This window comes from Cynara cardunculus, assembly GCF_001531365.2.
Source record: "Cynara cardunculus var. scolymus isolate 2C chromosome LG 7, CcrdV1, whole genome shotgun sequence".
NCBI classification, from domain to species: Eukaryota; Viridiplantae; Streptophyta; class Magnoliopsida; order Asterales; family Asteraceae; genus Cynara; species Cynara cardunculus.
In genome coordinates this window covers 13,734,143-13,754,213 of record NC_037534.1, presented here as the reverse complement: position 1 = coordinate 13,754,213, position 20,071 = coordinate 13,734,143, and the positions used below count along the sequence as shown (strand labels likewise).

The window sequence follows — 20,071 nt, the reverse complement described above, 5'->3', positions numbered from 1 at the left end:
ATTGTTTCCTAATATAAAGTATTAATCATAATTAATAAACTCTATTCATATTCCATAAATATTCAAATCATAATAAATGAACTCCAATCATTTCTATAAATATHBYAAWTAABTRKGTTGCAAAGGTTGTACAAATGCACAAGGTTGTAAAAGAAATATACCCTATATATATATATATATATATATATATATCAATATGAGTGTTAAATTAAAGAGAATAAGATACTAATTTAATATTATAATTTATTTGATTAAACAAGTAATTATATTTAAGATAGTTTACATATTTTTAAATTGAGATAAATATGTGAGTTAAAATCCTTCAAGGTTTAATTCTCATTGTTTACAAAATGGATAAAATAAGAATGATATAAAAATTGATTTTTTTTGTTTATATCATTAATTTGTATATAATATTTAGGGGCTGTTTGACAATTGCTGAATGGTTTAATGTAGAATAATTAAGTGGTCAAAATGACTAAGAGACTCTCGTGATATAATGCAAAATGAAATATAATTGTTAGGTAATATTTTACAATTCAATTAAGATACTGAATGGTTAAAGGAGGCCTAGGATACAAAGTCATTTAGAGGGTTTTAGAACTATTAAGAGACAAACTATTTTTTTTGGTCAAACAAGATTCATCTCTTTACGATTCAGACACTGCCTCTTAATTGAACTATTAAGAGGTAAACAAACAACCCCTTAAAGCCCTAATCCAAACATTAGATATGAACCCAATTGAAGAAAGCCTCTCCATCATTTTGGGTAAGACAAGATTCAAGACCAGAATCTCTGAACAAGCTAAAGAAATATTGGAGATGAGTAGAGAGGAGGTGTCCGATGGCAACAACAAAGGACACTGTAGGCTCCGAGGGAGAAGGGTGATTTATCGGGCAAAGAAGACATCCCAATTGATGGTGAAAGTGGTGACGACGTGGAGGGCAGTAAAAAACACAACTCGATAGAGGAAAGGGATTATTCATAGATGGATTTGCAACAAGAATTTTGTTCAAAGTCATTGAACAATCATCTTTTGGGAAGAGGAAAGGTCGTTGACATCTCTTTAATTGATGAGCCCAAATTTTTCAAATTAAATAATGAGAAAATGAGAATATCTCAGCTTTTGGGGTCTCCATGGACTCCCTTCATGGTCCATCAAATCCACTACTTTTGGGACTATTCCAAATCGTCAAAAAAAAAGTAGATGAACCTCATATTGACTAGAGATGGCCAAATGAGCCCGGAACGGTCCAAGACCGGCGAAGGACCGAGACCGGGACCAATTGGGGCTGGTTTCAGACTGGTTATGGTTTTCATCCAAAAACAAGGCTCGACCTGGCCCGGGACTGGACCGATTTAAAAAAAATGTATTTTTATATGTATTTTCTAGCCTTTTAAGTGTATTTGATTGAAAATCGAATTACAAATTTACAATGAAACATATTTTTTAAGTGTATTTGATTAAAACCAATTATAAAACTATAATAAAACGTAATTTTTAAGTGTATTTGATTGAAAATCAATTATAAAACTACAAAAAAACGTATCTTTTAAATGTATTTGATTGACTTAATTATATATTTTTAAAGTGTAATAGAATAACATTAAAATAGTTTTGAAAATTTATCAAAAATAATTTTAAAATAAATATAAAAAGAAAATGTTTTTTTTAATATATGACCGGTTTGGGCCTAGCCCGGGACCGAGTCCGGTTACTATAACCGATTACAAATACCCTTAACTGGGCCTTAATATTTTGGACGAGACCGGTTATAAGCATCACTGTTCCATCCCGGTACCAGCTTTGGCCTGGCTTGACCCGGGACCAAATTTTGATCATCACTAATATTGACCCAGTGGAAGGGGTAGAAATGATGGACCCTTTTCGGCCCACCAAGAATGCCCCGAGAAAAGTTTTTTAACACTATCCTCGATAACTTGATGGATTTGGAGGAGATTGCAAGTTCCGCCTAGAAAAAACTAGAGCTTGTCTCTAGAATCTCAAAGGTAAGAGACTGGGGGTGGGGGACGGTATCATTGGAGCCATACCAAATGGAACAATGCCCGAAGAACCGAGATATGGAAAAAGAAGATGAGTATAAGAATGTTAAATGAGATGAGATGGCCCGTGGCAAGCATGGCACAAAATGTGGGATTAGAGATGACTCTAATTCTTGTAAGAACTTATCTAACAAGTTAAGTCTCGAAACCCCGTAGACAAGCTTGTAGGATCACTAAAAAAAAACAGTAAAATCCTAATCAGTCAACACTGGAGGACCAGGTTTTCATGAACATCCATCAAAGTCAATCAATGCCCATAATTCAGAAAAGACATAAGAAGTGGGAGCTTTCATCCGGAACGAATCCGATAATGGTGGCAATCCACGTCTTCGGAGGCCTAAGATATAAAAATCATTCAAAGGATTTTAAATTTATTAAGAGACATATTTTTTTTTACCAAACAAGATTCACCTTTTAATAATTCAGAGCTTACCTCTTAATGAAACTATTAAACAGTAAATCAACAATCCCTAAATTACCTCTTTATGAAACTATTAAACGGTAAACAAACAATCCCTAGTGTTTTTTTGTTTATAGGTATAGTTAATTTTGATTATAAATAATCAATAAGATTGTGAATAAGATTGTGAATAAAAAAATTTCATAAACCAAAAATTGTATATAGAAGTAAAAAGAATCCTTTACAAGATCCCATAAATTGGTGGGTTTATGGTCGGGAAAGGGAAAAAACCTAGACTGTTTCTGCAACATCTGAAAATGGTTGAAATTAACAGAAGAAATGCTGTAACTGAGGGAATCCACAACTGAAATCGACGGTGGAAGCCCTGAAATTCAAGAAGAAAAGTTGCAGAAAAGCATAATATAGCTGCAGCTGCAAGAGTAGTAGGACGCAACTGAAGTTGAGTTCTTCCAAGCAAAACTGAAGATGGAGAGCAGCGAAGAAGAAGATGATTTCCCATCTATCGAATCCGTCACCCCACAATCTAAGATCGACACCATCTATCAGTCTAAAACTGAAAAGGTATCAAACTCTTTGTTTCGTTTTTTCGACCTTTTAGATTTCAGTGTGGTTTTCTCTTGTAAGCTCAAAATCTATGAGAACTGTTAATGAGTTTAAACTACGAAGCGAGACCTAAAAGTTGGAGAAAATCTATGTTAATGTTTGAATTTGAGAGATTTTAGGTTTGAATTTTAAAAGTCTGAAGTTGATTCTAATTGTAGGATGATGACATTATGTTTATGAATCGCTATTGTATCTCAAATGCCGTTGTTGTTTATAGGATTGAAGGTTATTTTGCGTACGAGACTATTAGGTTGTAAAGCTGTGAGTAGATTTGAGAAAATATATGGCATCTTACTGATTGAGTTTCAATTTTGTCTCCGATTTTTGAAATCCCCAATGCTGTGTTACATGTATGTACGTCTTCCTTGATGGGTTTAATAGACAATTAGGTGTTGCATTTGTGCATCTTAAAAAGTGTAGCTCGAAGACCGAAGTTGGAGATATAATCATGAATCGTAGTAGTTTTTAATGGTGGATTATTTGTATTGTTGAATATGAAGATGAATTACATGGGATACTGTGGTTTATAAAAATATCAGATCTTATTTTCAATTGTAAGATATATAGGCAAGATAGGTTAGGGGGAACCACATGTCTGCACATGACATTAATTAATGATCAGCTTTTAAGTATCACTGGCTCTTTATATATATGGACTTCAGTGTTATAGTTTGTATGGTACAATTACGTAATCTGTTGGTGGCTGTACATGATAAGCATTTGGTGCAAATGGGATACCTAAGTAGGAGTTATATTTAGCACTATTGGATGCTTCATATGGCACTGTATCTATTCACAAGTTGTAAAGCACATTACTTCTCTGACTTCAATTAGTGTTAGATCTGCGTAGAAATGGCTTGACTTTTGTTTTGGCAGATTTTCAGTTGTCATGGATTCATCATTAGTTTACTTTGGTCGCTAGTAGCCTAGTAATCATTGCATAGGAAACACAAAAAGATGCAACGAATTACAAATTGATAATTTGATGACTATCTTGCCATTTCAGGCTGAGACAGACAGGGTGCACTGTTGTTCATTTTGGCAAGGCATGTTTGCTACAATCTTGCTTATACAAAGGCTGGAGTCCTAAAAAACATCTAGATTTATCTACATAATACATCAATATAGCATGCAAGTATGTAGGAATAAAAGATGAGGAATGGACACAAGTTAATGATGGAGTTCACTTAGAGAAGTGTTGCATCGTGTCATGTTGAAGACATGCATTAAAATTAAATTAAGGTACAATGCAGGCATGCAGCTAATTAAAATTAAATTAAGGTACAATGCAGGCATGCAGCTAAGTACATTTGAAGTATGAGTGTTAATCGGTTTACTAGACCATTGTATGGTATGAACTAACTTGCGTGCCTGGTACTGTAGTAGAAGTATTCTATGCAAATCTTTAGCTCTTAAATTGAGGGGCCAGGTCAATTCATTTGGACCCTTTAGCATTTTCATTTATGAGCAGTGTTTGTATGATCTATAATAAATGTAGGTGTGATAATAGGTCACGTTACTTGATGTGAAAATAAAATGAAGTCAGGACTTGCAAAACGGAGAATGGAGGAACAATGAATGGAACCTTGGTAATCTAACATAAGCATTTGGGGAATACATATTATTGATGATACAAAACATATTTGATAGCTGAGCATGTATTGGTATTACATATTTACAAAACATATTATCCATGCTTGGTGAGTGAAGTGATATTCGGAAACTGGTTTTGCTTAACCACTGAATTCAAGGGTTAAAGCAATTAAACAAAGCACCAGAAAACCCAGGGCAAGATGGAACCAGGAAGGGGAGAATCTTCTTGGGAAGAAGAAAAACACAGGAACTTTGCTCGAAATGATATGTATTGTACTTAGAGGTGCACAAGATCCGGGCCTTAACTGGTCCTAAAAATACTGGTCCTTTTTAGCCAAAAAAGACTGCTCCAAGAAAGAGCCGGGTCGGGCCTTAACTGGCACTTGGCAAAAAAAAATTAGGACCAAATTTGGACCAGCTGTCCTAACTGGTTCTTTTGGGTTTTTTAAATAACAAATATATGTATAAAAGAATGAAATGGACAATTATTTTGAAAAATACCTTGAACTTTCATTTAACCGTAAACTAATAAATTATAAATAGGTTCAATTATAAAATTGTAAACTAATTAATTGTAACACTACACATTATAAAATTATTTGATGTCTTCGTTTTTGCTCTTTTTTCTTCATATCCTCTTGAATATATTCCTGAATGGTCTTATAGATTTTTTTTTGGTCTTTGTCTTCTCAGTGGTCATCAATTTCTTCTTCGCCATCTTTCTCAGTGCTTGGTAATTTATCCTCCACATCCATGTTAGTAGGGGTTGTAGCGAGCATCTTCATCTTCGATTTCTTTGACAGCCAATTCAATTGAAACTTTGTCTTGAATCCGCTCATTACTATCATAATAGATTGAGAAGGATGAGAATGAGAATGAGAATGATGTAAAGAACTGTTTATGGAACCAACCTTTTATACTAGCCAAGAAGTTAACAAAACGACTACTTTAACCATGAAATATAGTTGTTGGGAGGGGAATATTAGGTATTTTTTTAAAAAGGGACAAAATTCTTGGAAACCCAAAAACTAGACGTTTTTGGCTGCCTTCCTCTCTTCTCCTCGGGACCCCTAGCCTCTTGAGTTGCTTTTAGTTTTTTTATTGTTGAGTTGTTTTTAGTTTTTTTTAATTTATTTATAGTTTATTCATTATCTGTTATATATTAGTAAAGTGACAAATTATTAACCATCCATTTTTATATGTGGATCATAGTTTTGTGATTAAATGCTATTTTATTTTATGCACAGGGCATCAGAAAGCTTTGTTTTGAGCTTCTTGATTTGAAGGATGCGGTAGAGAATTTATGTGGCAACACTCAATCCAAGTACTTGGCTTTTTTGAGGTAATATTCCCTCACCCTTTGTCTCTTCCCTCTCACCTCTTATTTGCACATGTGGATTGGTACGCAATATTTTATGTCTAGTTAAATGAGGGGTAATGACACTCTTTGTTGAAATGCTAGTGAAACTTGATAGCTAACAAACTTGCTATTTGACAAATTTTAGAGATTTTGGGAAAATCGGGCCTTTGGCCTAGCGTTATCTGGGACTTTAGTCTCCCAAGAGGTCAGGGGTTCAAACCTCACCAAAGGTGAGGAGGGGGTGTGAGTTTATTTGTTGTATTTGCCATATATAAAAGGTGTGTCTTCTCTTGAGAAGAATTCTCATTATATACTCATCAATTTCAGCTAGTGGAATGCACTCTTTTTCACTTGAAAAAAGACGGTATCATGAGAAATCAAAACTTTTATGACTTTTAGAAGTATCTCTGTTAAGTTGTTTCTTCCAATTTGTCTTTGAGGCAACTTTTTTTAGATTTATTTAATATTCCTAGACACCCCTAAGTGGAGGCATCGGAAATTCTTTTGCTTTGTGTGTTCCTTGTTTCTTAATTTTTTTGAATCATTTAATTTTGTACACAGCTTAACATGAATTCTAAAAGCGTGTGTTGTTTATTGTAATTTCTAATAAAATAAGGTTATCTGAAGAGGTTGTGGAAATGGAGCACGAGCTAAATGAGCTACAAAAGAATATTTCTGCACAGGGAATCCTTGTACAGGACTTATTGAGTGGCGTCTATCATGAGCTGGGAGAATGGAGCCGAGCCAATCCAGGCCTCCTGAATTCTGAAGAACCTCAAAAAGACGGTGAAATTGACTTTTCAAATGAAGCAGAAGATGAAAAGCGGTTATGTCTGGAAAATATTGATATACTTCTGGCTGAGCATAAAGTGGAAGAAGCAATTGAAGCAATAGATGCAGAAGAAAGAAAGCATCCAGAACTTAAAAGCTCAGGAGATACTTTATCCAATGAACTGTCATCATACAAATCTGCTTTCATGAAACGGAAATCGATTCTTGAGGATCAATTGGTTCAGATGACAGAACAGACATTGATTGGTGCTGCTGATCTGAAAATAGCTGTTTCTGGTCTATTGAAGCTTGGAAAAGGTCCTCTTGCACATCAGCTTCTTCTGAAAGCGAATGGGGCCCGCCTTCAGAAAAGAATCGAGGTCTTTCTTCCATCATGCCCTTGTTACCCGGAAACATTTTCCGCTACTTTATCTAACCTCATATTTTCTACAATCTCATCAACAACAAAAGAGATGGGTTTGATGTTTGGAGATGATTTGGTTTACAGTAACAGAGTTGTTCAATGGGCAGAATGGCAGATTGAATTATTTGTGCGGTTGGTTAAGGAGAATGCGCCTTCTTCTGAGACCGTTTCAGCTTTACATGCTGCAAGTGTATGTGTTCAGGCTAGTCTTAACCACTGCTCTGCGTTGGAATCACAGGGACTGAAGCTCTCAAAGGTGCTTTTGGTGCTTTTGGAGCCATATGTTGAAGAAGTTCTAGAATTGAATTTCAGAAGGGCAAGAAAACTAGTTTTTGCTTTTTCTGGAAATGATGAAATCTTGCCACTGTCACCTCGTCTTGCATCTCCATTGTCTACTTTTGCTATATCTTCTGACGGCCTGCTTGTTGATAGCGGCACAAGGTTCATCTTCATGGTCAAAGTGAGTAAACTTTATCATCTAGAGGGATCTATATGGGGATTTTTTTGGATGCTAGCAACGAAATTGCTTTACGCACCTAAATTTTAGCTTACTGGGGCTTCTTTTTCACTTCTTTTTTCAATTATGCCCCTATAATTTACATAAATCCCCCTTATATTTTCTTTTTAGGTCATATGACACTATCATCCAACTTATTAGCTAGTTTTTACCATACATGATTAACAACTTATCAGCTAGTTTGCGGTTGATCCTATGCTAATTATTTGAACAAGACCGAAGTCTTTTGTTTACTTCCATAGAATAGAAGGGCATGTTTTTTCTTACACAGATAATTTATTGTATATAATTTGCTGTTACAGCTATTAATTACCCCATGATGTAACTTAATTTAAATATTTTCGACAGGATATAGTGGAGCAGCTAACGCGCCTAGTCATTTTGCACTTTGGAGGAAATGTTTTGACTAGAATCTTGCAACTTTTTGATCAATACATGGATGAACTGATAAAAGCTTTACCTGAACCATCTGAAGACGATAGTTTGGTGGAGTTAAAAGAAGCTATACCTTTTAGCGCCGAGACTGATTCCCAACAGCTTGCTCTGTTGGGAACTGCATTTACCATTGCAGAGGAGCTATTACCGATGGTTATGTCTGAAATTTGGAGTGTTGTAAATGAAAGCAAGGAATCAGGAAGTGGAGTTACTGATAACATTGCCCCTTTAATGAACGGTACGATAGATTATAAGGACTGGAGGCGGCAGCTTCAGCATTCATTGGATAAGCTTAGAGATCATTTCTGTAGACAGTATGTTCTGAATTTCATTTATTCAAGAGATGGTAAAACACGACCTGATGCACACATTTATTTAAGTGGGGAAGGCGATGATCTCAGTTGGAATTCTGATCCTTTGCCTTCGTTGCCCTTCCAGGTTAAGTCTCTAACAGAAGCATTCTTGTCTAAACTCTTATAGCTGCTACATTCCTATGCATTTTACTACTCCCGCTGTCTCATAAAAATTGAAAGAATTTTCATTTTGGAATGTCTCATGAAAGACACTTTTTTTGCCATCCATTTAGCTTAAAGTTACCTATTTGCCAATTCTAATTGTTACAAAGACGTAGTGATATTGATTCGAGCCCACAAGAGACTTCTATTAATCCAATGGTAGCCAAATTTTCTATGTATCTGATCAAATGTTGCAATTTTCATGCGACAAAGGGAGTACTTGTTCTTCTTTTCATCATATTTGGAGAACTTTGATGGAGTCTTTTTAAGCTACCAACCAGCCTTTTCTATGCGATTGATTCTACAGGCCTTATTTGGGAAGTTGCAGCAGTTAGCAACGGTTGCTGGGGATGTGTTACTTGGGAAAGAAAAGATCCAGAAAGTGTTGCTTGCCAGGCTAACCGAGACTGTAGTGATGTGGTTGATGTCCAACGAAGAGGATTTCTGGGGTGTTCTAGAGAATGAAGTGGCAAAACTTCAGCCACAAGGGTTACAGCAGGTAAATCATTAGTGAAGAATAAATTAACGATATTATATAGCTGTAAACTGCTAAGATTGCTAGCAAAACTGAAATTATCTAAAAATCAAATTTACCACTAGAAAAGTTGCTGAGCATTGTTCTACTGAAGTTACTCTTCTTGCTTTTCTATCTCTTTGTTTTCTTAATTTTTAAATGTTTATGAAGCAACTATAACATGGTATAAATTGAAGTATATAGAAATAACCTAAATCAAAATGCTCCACCGAATTCCATCCAATAGTCAAATGATCAAACCTTTATCTGACCTGGCCTAATAATATATTTGGGCAAGAAGTTGATCATCGGCAACACCAACCGGCCCCACACGGAACGTACCTTCAAGGACACCTATGTGAGGGGGCATTTTTTTGGCTCACTCAGCGGCTGAGGTTAGCCGGCAGGAGTTGGGGGGGGGGGGGGGGATCGTACCCAGGACCTGTATTGTATTTAGGCAAAGTTGCCCCGACCCTTTGCCAACTGATCTACACGCCGGAGGCTTGTAGTCCCTTTTGCAGGCTCAGAAAACAGTTCCATGGTTTGTCATCTTATTTGGTGACAATGGTTCAAGGTAAATAATAGAACAGATTTGAGAAGTTGAGAGTTGGGATGTCAACGTCAATTCGTTTCTGCCTTTTAATCTTTTCATGTTTTTCATTAGAATTCAAGCTTGTTTGGGCTCTAATTTATGTATTATGGCTTCTGAACTGGCTCACTTGAGTTTAAGCTCGTGCTAAAATCAGACATTGTTTCCCAAGCTTAGCTAGGGCTCAAGCTCGAATAAGCTAAAACCTGGCTTGCTTGGGAGCTCAGCACAGATGCACTCCTAGGACGTGCACCTCCATCCTTCTGTCTCACTCTATTTTCTCATTTAATGTATTCCGCTTTATTTATTGAGTTGGAAATTCTACATGTTTTTTGCAGTTAATTCTTGATATGCACTTCACTGTTGAAATCGCGCGTTTTGCTGGTTACTCTTCCAGAAATGTGCACCAGATGGCATCGTCCATAATTGCTCGTGCTATTAGAACATTCTCAGGCAGAGGTGCAAACAAACAAAGGTACGGCAAGTCTTCAGTTAGGTTTATGGTTCCGTTTGATAGACAAAGAGTTTATTTCGTTTGTTCTGTGTGCTGTTTAGCTAGGTGGACAATATGCATTCTTTTTTAATGATGTCTTAAGAAAAAAACACTTTTGCAAAATATGTGGCTTATAACTATTTTTTTTACTAAAACTTTTTCAATAGCCGGGGAAACTGCTGTTTGCATGCATCTTAACCCCCCCCCCCCCCCCCCCCCCCCCCCCCCCCACCAGAGCCTAAGTTTTGTTGGAGGGGGAGGGGTTGGAGGGCCATGCCACCGCTCTATCATGCCGGCATCAATGAACTTTTTTTAGGAGTCTTAAAGTTGCATTTGGTTTAATTTGACATTTTGATATGTGTTGCCTTAAGTTGCATACCGATAGTGTCATTGCATGTGGCATTATAGGTTGCATGATTGAATCCCTTCGGCTTTCTTTTTGATTTTTTGGTAATTGCAGTAAAGAAAAGGAAAAAACCCACTTGTATGTCATTTTTAATGGAACCTTACTTCTTATAATTAACTTTTGTCTTATTTCATATTATGCTAATAATTTTGTGCCCCCGCCTGAAAATTGTTCTGAATCCTCCTTTGTTCAGACGGGATATTCAAGTCTGTTTGGTTTATCTATTCTTCCGCCCCCATACGTCCAAATTGCATATAAGTACATATTAGGATCTGATTTTTAATCTCACCAGTGCACTTCCGGAGGACGAATGGTTTGTTGAAACCGCAAAGGCTGCAATAAACAAGCTCTTGATGGGAGGTGACGGATCGGATACTTCTGAAATCGATGAAGACCATATAATCTTACATGATGATGATGAATTACATGATGATGATGAATTACATGATGAAGTGATTTCAGATTCTGACGAATCTCCTTCATCTCTCTCAACGATTACTACTTCCGAATCTTTTGCTTCTGCAGAAAGTCAAATGTTGGATAGTCTTTCGGATTTTACAGATCCCGAGTCGTGATATGTTACTTCCGGAAGACGCTCGACCGACGATTTTGTATTAGAATTATCTGCTCTCAGGTTAGTTATGGTAGCGTTAGATTCAAATCTAAAGTAGTTTGCATGTAATATTTACTAAAAAGAAACTCTTGTTGCATTCTAATTAGAAAATTTCATAAAATCAAGATATCATGTTCTTGGTCTCTTTAGTGTTAATCATGTTTTTGAATCCTCACCTTATTGCTTTTGAAATTGGTTCATCCTTTGGTGTCATGGAAAGACTGCTATACTCTTTAGGGTTAGAGGTCAAGTCTGTATATATCTTATTCTTTGGGCTCGTGTGGTTTAGTCTGCTCTACTCTTAGGGTTTTTACAGAAACAACAACTCTATTTTTTGAGTAATGGTAGAGGTTAGGTCTGCATACATCCCACCCCATCCCCACATCTAGATGGGATATCCCATCTTTAGGGTTTTCACGAAGAAAACCGCTTTACTCTTTGGGGTAGAGGTCAAATTTGTATACCTCCCCCAACCCCAAATCTGTGTGGGATATTTCGGTCTGGTAGGGGATCCTCCATGACCATAGTTTTTGGGCGTCATGAAATGTGTTCTATATGTCGGTAACTAGATCGTGGATTATGGCAACAAGATTTGTACGATACGATGGTCGGCTTTGTTTCGAGTTGGTCAATTTCTTAAGATCTAGATGCTGGTTTTCTTGCATATCTTTTTGTTTGTTTTGCAAACTAGGGGTTGTTATGGAAACAACCACTCTACTCTCTGGGGTAGAGGCAAGGTTTTAAATAGCGTGGCGGCGAGATCAAGCCTCAAGTTTTAGGAGCCTGGCGAGGCCGCGACGAGAAAAGGCGTGACTTATGGTGGAATTTTTTTTTATAAAAAAATAAATTATTGTGTATATGAACATATATTTTCTTCTACTACTAGTCAATGAGTTAATAATATTAAATAATTTAAATTAGGTTGTACATTAGAAACTAACAAATAAAACATTAAAAAAGTAAGAAAAATCAAATATTGCGTTATGTTGTATTAGGTAATGGCATGTCACATGCTTAACATGGCGTGAGACACAAGCTTTAAGTCACAGTATGCCATGATGGTTGTTGCGGCAAGCTTTTTAGAGCACTGGATAGAGGCAACACAAGTATACATCCAGACCCTACTCTGTGTAAGATATTGGGTTTTATTTGGTTTAAGATCTAAATGTTGGGACGGTAACGAAAAAAGATACAATTGATAAGATCAAATTAGTATGAGAGTTCTAATTCCAAACATACTTTTAAAACATTTATCTTGAGTCACCATATTTTTGATATTTCTTATATGAAAAATCCAATGATTAAAAATTTTGTTTTTAAAATATGTACGAAAACAAAGTGGTTCGGTTTTAATTTGTACAAACAGTGAAACATATGGAACAAAAAGTAAGTATTTTTTGTGCCATAGAAACATATGGAACAAAAATCAGATAAATGAAATAAATTTAATAAATAATTAATTTACCTATATCAAATTAAAATACCGACTTCTTGGATCAATCCGTCATCTTTCTGCAGTGAAGTCGGCATGCCAAACGAAGTCGTATTGAGCCCCCCCCTTTCGATATCCTTTCACATGTGTACCTTTTGGGTCCAATTTTTGTACCAACACCAAATTACGAGGGAGTAAGAGGTAACTTTAGAATTGTTGAAGGGCTAATTCGTAAATAAGCATCTCGTGGTGGAAGTCAAACATAAAAAAATTGGAAGAACCACAGACGCGAGGGCCGTGGTGGTCGGAAAGAGAAGGATGATGTTAAGCTGCGGCGTGTCTACGTCATCTTACCGTGTTCCTCACGTCGTAACCTTCTGTTACAACAACCCTAATCATCCAACCGCTAAACATGGTGAATTGGAGTCGGTGGTAACGAGACGAGCTTTATCTCTCCTCGCAACGTCGATGGCGACGGCAACAACCGCAATGTTTTCAGTCCCAATATTGTTTTGCGACTCTTCAGCTCGTCGCTCAGAAGCTTCCGCTTCCGCTTCCGCCACCTCCACCTCCACCTCCACCGCCACTGGTACTCAATTTTCTGAACTGCCTCAATCTGGAGGTGTAAAGGCGTTGGATCTTCGAATTGGCGATGGAGATTCTCCCGTTAATGGCGATAAGGTTTCACCTCTCTATTTCTCTTTCAATTTGCTCTTTCTGATTTTTGAAAATCGCAAAATGGGCCATAATTTGTAAACTAGAGGCGAAATCTATTTCGATAAAAGGCTAGATCGTATTATCAATCACTGGTTCTACATTTACCTGGTTCTGAGCTGATGATTGTAATTCCAATTGTTTAGAGTGATACAAAACTAAATTTCATCTTTGAAGCTGTTCTAATTCTCTGAAACACGGTTTGCTACAGGTTTTAGCATAATAGTGCGTGAGATTATGAAGTTTGTAATGGTGGTTGAGCTAATCTGTCCCAGCATTTCTGCACAGGTTGCCATTCATTACTATGGAAGGTTAGCTGCTAAGCAGGGATGGCGCTTTGATTCAACATATGATCACAAAGATGAAACTGGTGAACCAGTTCCCTTTAGCTTCATTCTTGGTTCAGGCAAAGTAAGGGGCAGTTTGTTCCTTTTTCCGTTATTTTCTCCGTCTGTATGGAATTAGATAGATTTGCTGTTTGACTCTTGTGCTGAATGAACAGTATGAATGACAAAAATGATCATTTAACCCCTCTAGCCATTAAAAGATCATAATAGTATCAATATGCTTCTATTTGATTGCTTGGATGTTGTAATCCCAAATCTAAGCATCATTAGATTGATTACAGATTGCAACGATTATGTTATATCTGTGCAATTAGTGTCCAAAACATGTGGTTGTTTGTGAAGAGAGATTTACTGAACAAATTGGTTAAGTGTCTTATTGGTAATTTATGATTGGTTTGTGTTTTATTTGTTCATCTAGTCCAGGTCATACAGGGGATGGAAGAAGCAGTTAGATCAATGAAAGTTGGAGGTATTCGTCGAGTCATCATCCCGCCATCACAAGGATATCAAAACATGTCTCAAGAGCCTATTCCACCAAATGTAAGTAACCTCTTGAAACTATCAAATGCCATTTCTACCATTTTTTTTCATCTTAATTCTCTAATTTCTAGCCCTTAGCACTCAGCTGATAATACTTTTGAGTTTAAAACATTCCCTCAAACCAAACACTCCCTTAGGCTCCATACATAGATCTGTTGTTAGACAGACAAGTTACTATGCCCACATGGGGTAAGTTGCTGCATCGGGATTCTATGGTTGTGTTGGCTGGTTCTTGAAATAAGCCTCATGTTTGCTTTCGGGTCTCAAACATCCGTTCGATATCTTTTTGCTTGATATTAAAACTTGTTTATGTTGGTTGTTTTTGACAGTTCTTTGACAGGCAAAGGCTGTTTACTACAATTTTCAATCCTACACGCCTTGCAAATGGGGAAGGCTCTACTTTGGGGATTCTCATATTTGACATTGAACTTGTCAGCCTAAACCACCTCTAAACAGTAAACTTCTCGATCGGACGAGTAAACTACGTTGTTCGTACCTGTCGTTTGTTGACAATTGCTATTTTCGTCCCCGTCTTTTCTAAATTATGGTTTTCCTCCATGTGAATTACTATTCGTTGTTGTATTCATCCGTGTGGTTTACAGGTCATTGCTGTTTTCGTCTCTCGGTAAAGCACTGAAGGAGTTTTCCTCAGGGACGAAAAACAATGAACTGCTGACCATAGGGACTAAAACTGTAATTTCAAAAGTACAAGGATGAAAGTCGCAATTTTTAACAAACCGTAGAAACGAAAAAACGCAGTTTTAATCCAGCCGATTACTTGGTCATCCAAATAAGGATAAGCTTCCACCGGCCCTTCCATCTTACCGTGGCTATCTAGTCATTGACCCATTTGCTTGCGAAACATATCCTCACTTCGTGCTGTTCCCTTATGCATGATGATTACTGATTCAAATTGCTGCAATAAGCCACCTCTCCGCTCTCCGCTACGAGGTTGGCAGCAACGTGAGCCAACACCAGCAGAAAGGAGGAGGAGACGGAAGGCTGTAAGAATCGTAGCTTAAAAGACCACATTTCTGTATTTATCTTGCACCTAACTAAAAACCCAACAAAATTTATCTTTATCCATACGTGATTGTGATGTATCAAACAAATACCGTACACAGTGACCATTTTGGATACCCGAAATCACAAATATTTTGGGTCTTTTCGTGTGTTTCTTGATCATATTTGGTCAATCACAAATATTTTGGTATCTAGTTCTGTTGACAAAGAGGTGAGGTGATTATGTTCAAATACAAGACAAGTTATGAGTTAATGATGACCCTCTTGCTAGCCTTAGCCGTCGAGGGAAGCAAAAAATGTCCCTTTATATTGGTGTTCTTAGAGACATTATCGATTGAAGTTGCCAATAACCAACTTTTTTGTCCAAATTATAGATGTTGAAAATTGTGATACAAATACAAAACAAAGTTATCTAAAACATAAAATTCTGAGAGTTTTTGACATCGTCGCATTATATTCAAGCACACGTGTGTAGGAAAATGGAAAGTTTTGGGTGGTCTGATACGGCATTATGCTATTTTGCAAAACAAAAAGTTTTGGGTGTTCTGACACGGCCGCACCTTATGAAACAGCACGGTCGTGCGTAGTGTTATTTCGTGAAACAGAAACTTTTGGGTCTTTAGTGTAACATTCCCAAACGCTACATTTGCATATAACACATATTTTATTACATAGAAATATAATTTACACTACAAGGTTCCACTAGTACAATGATTCCTATATGTACAAAATCTACATATGAAAAATTCCAAAACAAATCCTGTACTAACACATGTAATACAACATGTATTTTCAAAAATAAGCAATCTTAAGCAAATCTTCAAAAGCAGATAATAGATTAGGAAAAATAATCACATTTTTCCTTTCCTTTTGATATCCCTGGACCCCGCTATTTCTGCATTGCATAATTTTAAAATAGAAAATGAGGGTTAGATCAGAAGGGTCTAGTGAGTGAATCTCCTTCTTTGCAAATGCAGAGTGATACATACCAAAATGAAATAATATACCTTTGCTCAGGAATATTAGCAACACAGTCAAATAATGTAGTTCTCATGTATAATAGGATAAACTCAAGAATCTTGGTTCTATTAATAAAATACATCTGCTTAAAGATCCAACATTCTCAATATGAAACAAATATTATAACCAAATATTCTTCGAATCATTAAACCATTCCTTTGTAAATATTTAACGGAAAGATTTAAGGCTTTACTTGCCTTTTATGACAAACCATTTTCCCCTGCTCAATAACATCTAAATTATTGTTTCTAATATGAATAATATCTCTAATTCATCAGGTCACAAAGAAATGATGATTCAAAGTTATTAAATCCAATTAGTAACAATAATAAGAGTTATAATRTTATCCACATATGACAATGCCTCCCTTATTTCAAGTACACCTCTCCTTGATATGCCATCCTTATTCCTTCATCAAGACAGGGCTACTTATCAGAACAGACAAAAGCCACCACGTTTGAAAGTACCTATTCTCAGTTCCAAGCCAGAACAGACAAATGTCACCACGTCTGGGGGAACTACCACTTAAAACAAGTTTCATACCAAAACAGACTTACGTCACCACGCTTGATAGAAACAGTTTACAAAAATCCAATTCCATACCAAAATAGACTTACGTCACCACGTTTGGTAGGAATGTTTCCCAAAATATAGTTTCATACCAAAACAGATTTACGTCACCACGCTTGGTAGAAACATTTTCCCAAATCCAGTTCCATACCAAAATAGACTTACGTCACCACGCTTGGTAGGAACATATCTTTTTATTTAAAAAGATATAAAATACTTCTTTTATAATTCCATAATTAAACCCAATAATAGACATTTTAAAATTATATTAAATGTCTAAAATATTCAACATTTGAAAATATCAAATATAAATCACCCGGATAAGTTATCCGGATATACAATCCGGACAACACTATCCCTTCTTGTCCGATATACTAATCCGGACAAGACTTGGTCGAGTTAAAACTAAACCGCATGATTCATGTCCGGTTTAAAACAATCCGGATAACACATGATCGGTTTAAGACTAAATCGCTCAATACATGATCGGTCTATAACTAATCCGTACGACCCTTAGGCGATTTAAGGCTAAACTGCACAATGCTTGGTCGTATTCATACTTCTCCGTTCAAAACCTTTGTCCGGTTTACATATTTCAAAATTCTCACTAACACCCTAAGTCACACAACACTTAAGCGATTTATGAATAAATTGGACACCTCCTAACCGGTTTAAGAGTAATCCGGACAAACTTTGTCCGGTTTAGACTTAATCCGGTCACCCTTTGTTTGAATAAAACCTCTAATTAAATAACTGATTTCTTTCCAATAATAAGCAACAATCAATAAAATCAGTAACAAATTTTATACAAAAGAGATTTAGAAATCACTCACCTTTTTATGCAAATTTTCAAATTTGAGATGAAGAATATAAGACCAAATGCTTCTCCGAACAATTCTTCTCAAAAGCTCTCAACTTCCCAAAATAAGGCAAGAAACTTTGCCTGAAAAACTTAAACCTTCTATTTATACTTTCTAATTATAGAAAGTCGGCTTCTGCCTCCATATGCATGCATACATACAACACTATTCATGCATGAATATCATTTTATGCATACACACATCACATACATATTTATATCATGCGCACACACACACACACACACACATATATATATATATATATATATCTACATATTATGCATATATCCCTATGCAYAAAATACACATACTCACATATTTAACCCATGTAAGTATGTATCCACATAAGCAATTAATTCACATAATAAATACCTTGGGTAATAATCAGGACCTGATTATCACATTCAGGCATTGTCGCACCTTATAATTCTTCCTGGCCGTGTGCGACGATAAGAATAATTTTTTTAGCTTTTAGTATTGAGATCAAATTGTGATTCCACAACCCCTTGAGTTCCATCATGATAGAGTACGAAACTGAGAGCTTAGAAGCCGTAGTTTGAGTAGAAAAAACATTGAGAGAGATTATACACAATTTAGTGTTCGGTTTTTAATTTCTATTAGGTGGGTGTTCTTCGTTAATCAAAAGTTCCTCCTCTCCCATGTGGACGTACATCACCATATTGGTGGTGGAACCATGTAAATCTCTGTGTTTTGTATGTTTTCAAAGTTCTTTGGTTGATGGATCGTTGTGCTTTCAATCCTACTTTGTTATTTGCATTCCTTGTAGGTTGGCATCACATATTTGATTGTCATTGAATAAAGTTTTACTCTATTTGTTTTTGGAACCTTTCTGGTGTCCAAACTCCAAACAAGTGGTATTAAAGTTTCGTTTCTGATTACTGGCGTTCCGGTGGAACATATTCAACATTACTTTAAGCATCGAGATGGAGATCTCCAGAGAAGACGAAAAGAACTTCTTCTACCTATATTAAAGGTTCATACGTAGTTTTTGGATCCACACTTCAGATTGAGAGGTGGAATGGGGACGAAGACTTAGTGGTAGTGGAAGATGAAAGCGGTACTTTGAAGAAACCAGGTGCATCGTGTTGTCTATGAACTAGAAAAACTCACCCATTATATATCGGAGGAAGAGTTAGAAGAATGGATTCTCATGACATTACAACTAGCAATGGGTGAAAAAGTAATTTCGGAGATAAGTTCGGAGACAACTGCACGAGCTATCTGGAACAAGCTAGAAGAGCTCTACGTCGCAAAGTCTCTAACTAATCGTCTCATCCTATTCAAAACCTTCTTTACCTACAAGATGAAGGAATGTATAGCAATCGAGTCTCATCTCAGCGTTCTTGATGATTTGATTAAGAAAATGAAATCAATGGACTTGAAGATAGATAAAGAACAAATGACAATGATCTTTCTATGCTCCCTCCCTAAAAGGTATACTGGTTTTGCTAATTGTTTAATTTATGGAAGATATATTGTAACTATGGGAAATGTGAAAATATGCCTCTTAAGTGAGAATCTAAGGAACCAAGTATGAGGCTTGAATGTTGACAAAGATGATGGAAGCAACAACCATAAGTTATTTGTGGGAGAGGACAATGAATTTCGAAAGAGAGATAGGTCAAAAGGTCGTTCAAGGTCATGCAACTCAAAGTTTAGAGGCAAGTAAAAGAAGAGTGGCAATTGCCTCTATTGTCATCAATATGGACATTGGATTAAAGAATGTCCAAGTCTCAAAGCCAAGACCGACAAGGAAGGATCATCTTCATCCGTTGCTGTGAATGATTCTGATGATTGCTTCAACCAGAAGTGAGACTATCAAGGACCAATGGTTCTCAGATTCAAGGACTTATTTCATCATGACTCCACATAAGGAGCTCTTCTCATCACTTGAAGAAAAAGAAGGAAGCAACATCTCATGGCAAACAACTTGGGGGGCGTTTGGTTCGTAGAATGGAATTCGATGGAATTGGAATTCATCAAATGAATTTGACTTTGAGGGAATGGAATGAAATTTAATGGAATTTGACCATGCCTTGTGATTGCGTTTGGTTGCATGGAATTGGAGTGAAATTCTTAACGAATTGGGATTTTTTTGTTTGGTTCACGGAATTCAACTTTGGAGTCAGAATTAAATACCAACAAATGACCTTTTATGATTTTTGAATAACGGAATTGGACTAGTGATATCTATTGCTGGTTATCTTGAATCGATTCCTTGATTA

General features: G+C 36.3%; 2 protein-coding genes across 2 annotated transcripts; both read left to right on the top strand.

The window, feature by feature from the left end:
* Window positions 1–2,673: 2,673 nt before the first annotated feature.
* Window positions 2,674–11,469, top strand: LOC112515837 (exocyst complex component EXO84C). The gene is made up of 7 exons (XM_025122773.1): window positions 2,674–3,047; window positions 5,930–6,024; window positions 6,659–7,697; window positions 8,103–8,627; window positions 9,012–9,203; window positions 10,146–10,282; window positions 10,999–11,469. The coding sequence occupies exons 1-7, from the start codon at window positions 2,952–2,954 to the stop codon at window positions 11,279–11,281; spliced, it is 2,367 nt and encodes a 788-aa protein (XP_024978541.1). The 5' UTR covers window positions 2,674–2,951; the 3' UTR covers window positions 11,282–11,469.
* A 1,545-nt stretch (window positions 11,470–13,014) lies between these two features.
* Window positions 13,015–15,516, top strand: LOC112516049 (peptidyl-prolyl cis-trans isomerase FKBP17-1, chloroplastic). The gene is made up of 4 exons (XM_025123092.1): window positions 13,015–13,432; window positions 13,754–13,876; window positions 14,236–14,352; window positions 14,682–15,516. The coding sequence occupies exons 1-4, from the start codon at window positions 13,070–13,072 to the stop codon at window positions 14,802–14,804; spliced, it is 726 nt and encodes a 241-aa protein (XP_024978860.1). The 5' UTR covers window positions 13,015–13,069; the 3' UTR covers window positions 14,805–15,516.
* Window positions 15,517–20,071: the final 4,555 nt, after the last annotated feature.

Coding starts and splice junctions, on each gene's coding strand:
- LOC112516049 (XM_025123092.1), top strand. CDS start 13,070: ATGATGTTAAGCTGCGGCGTGTCTACGTCATCTTACCGTGTTCCTCAC. Junction 13,433..13,753: donor CTCCCGTTAATGGCGATAAG/GTTTCACCTCTC, acceptor ATTTCTGCACAG/GTTGCCATTCATTACTATGG. Junction 13,877..14,235: donor TCATTCTTGGTTCAGGCAAA/GTAAGGGGCAGT, acceptor CATCTAGTCCAG/GTCATACAGGGGATGGAAGA.
- LOC112515837 (XM_025122773.1), top strand. CDS start 2,952: ATGGAGAGCAGCGAAGAAGAAGATGATTTCCCATCTATCGAATCCGTC. Junction 6,025..6,658: donor AAGTACTTGGCTTTTTTGAG/GTAATATTCCCT, acceptor TAATAAAATAAG/GTTATCTGAAGAGGTTGTGG. Junction 10,283..10,998: donor AGAGGTGCAAACAAACAAAG/GTACGGCAAGTC, acceptor TAATCTCACCAG/TGCACTTCCGGAGGACGAAT.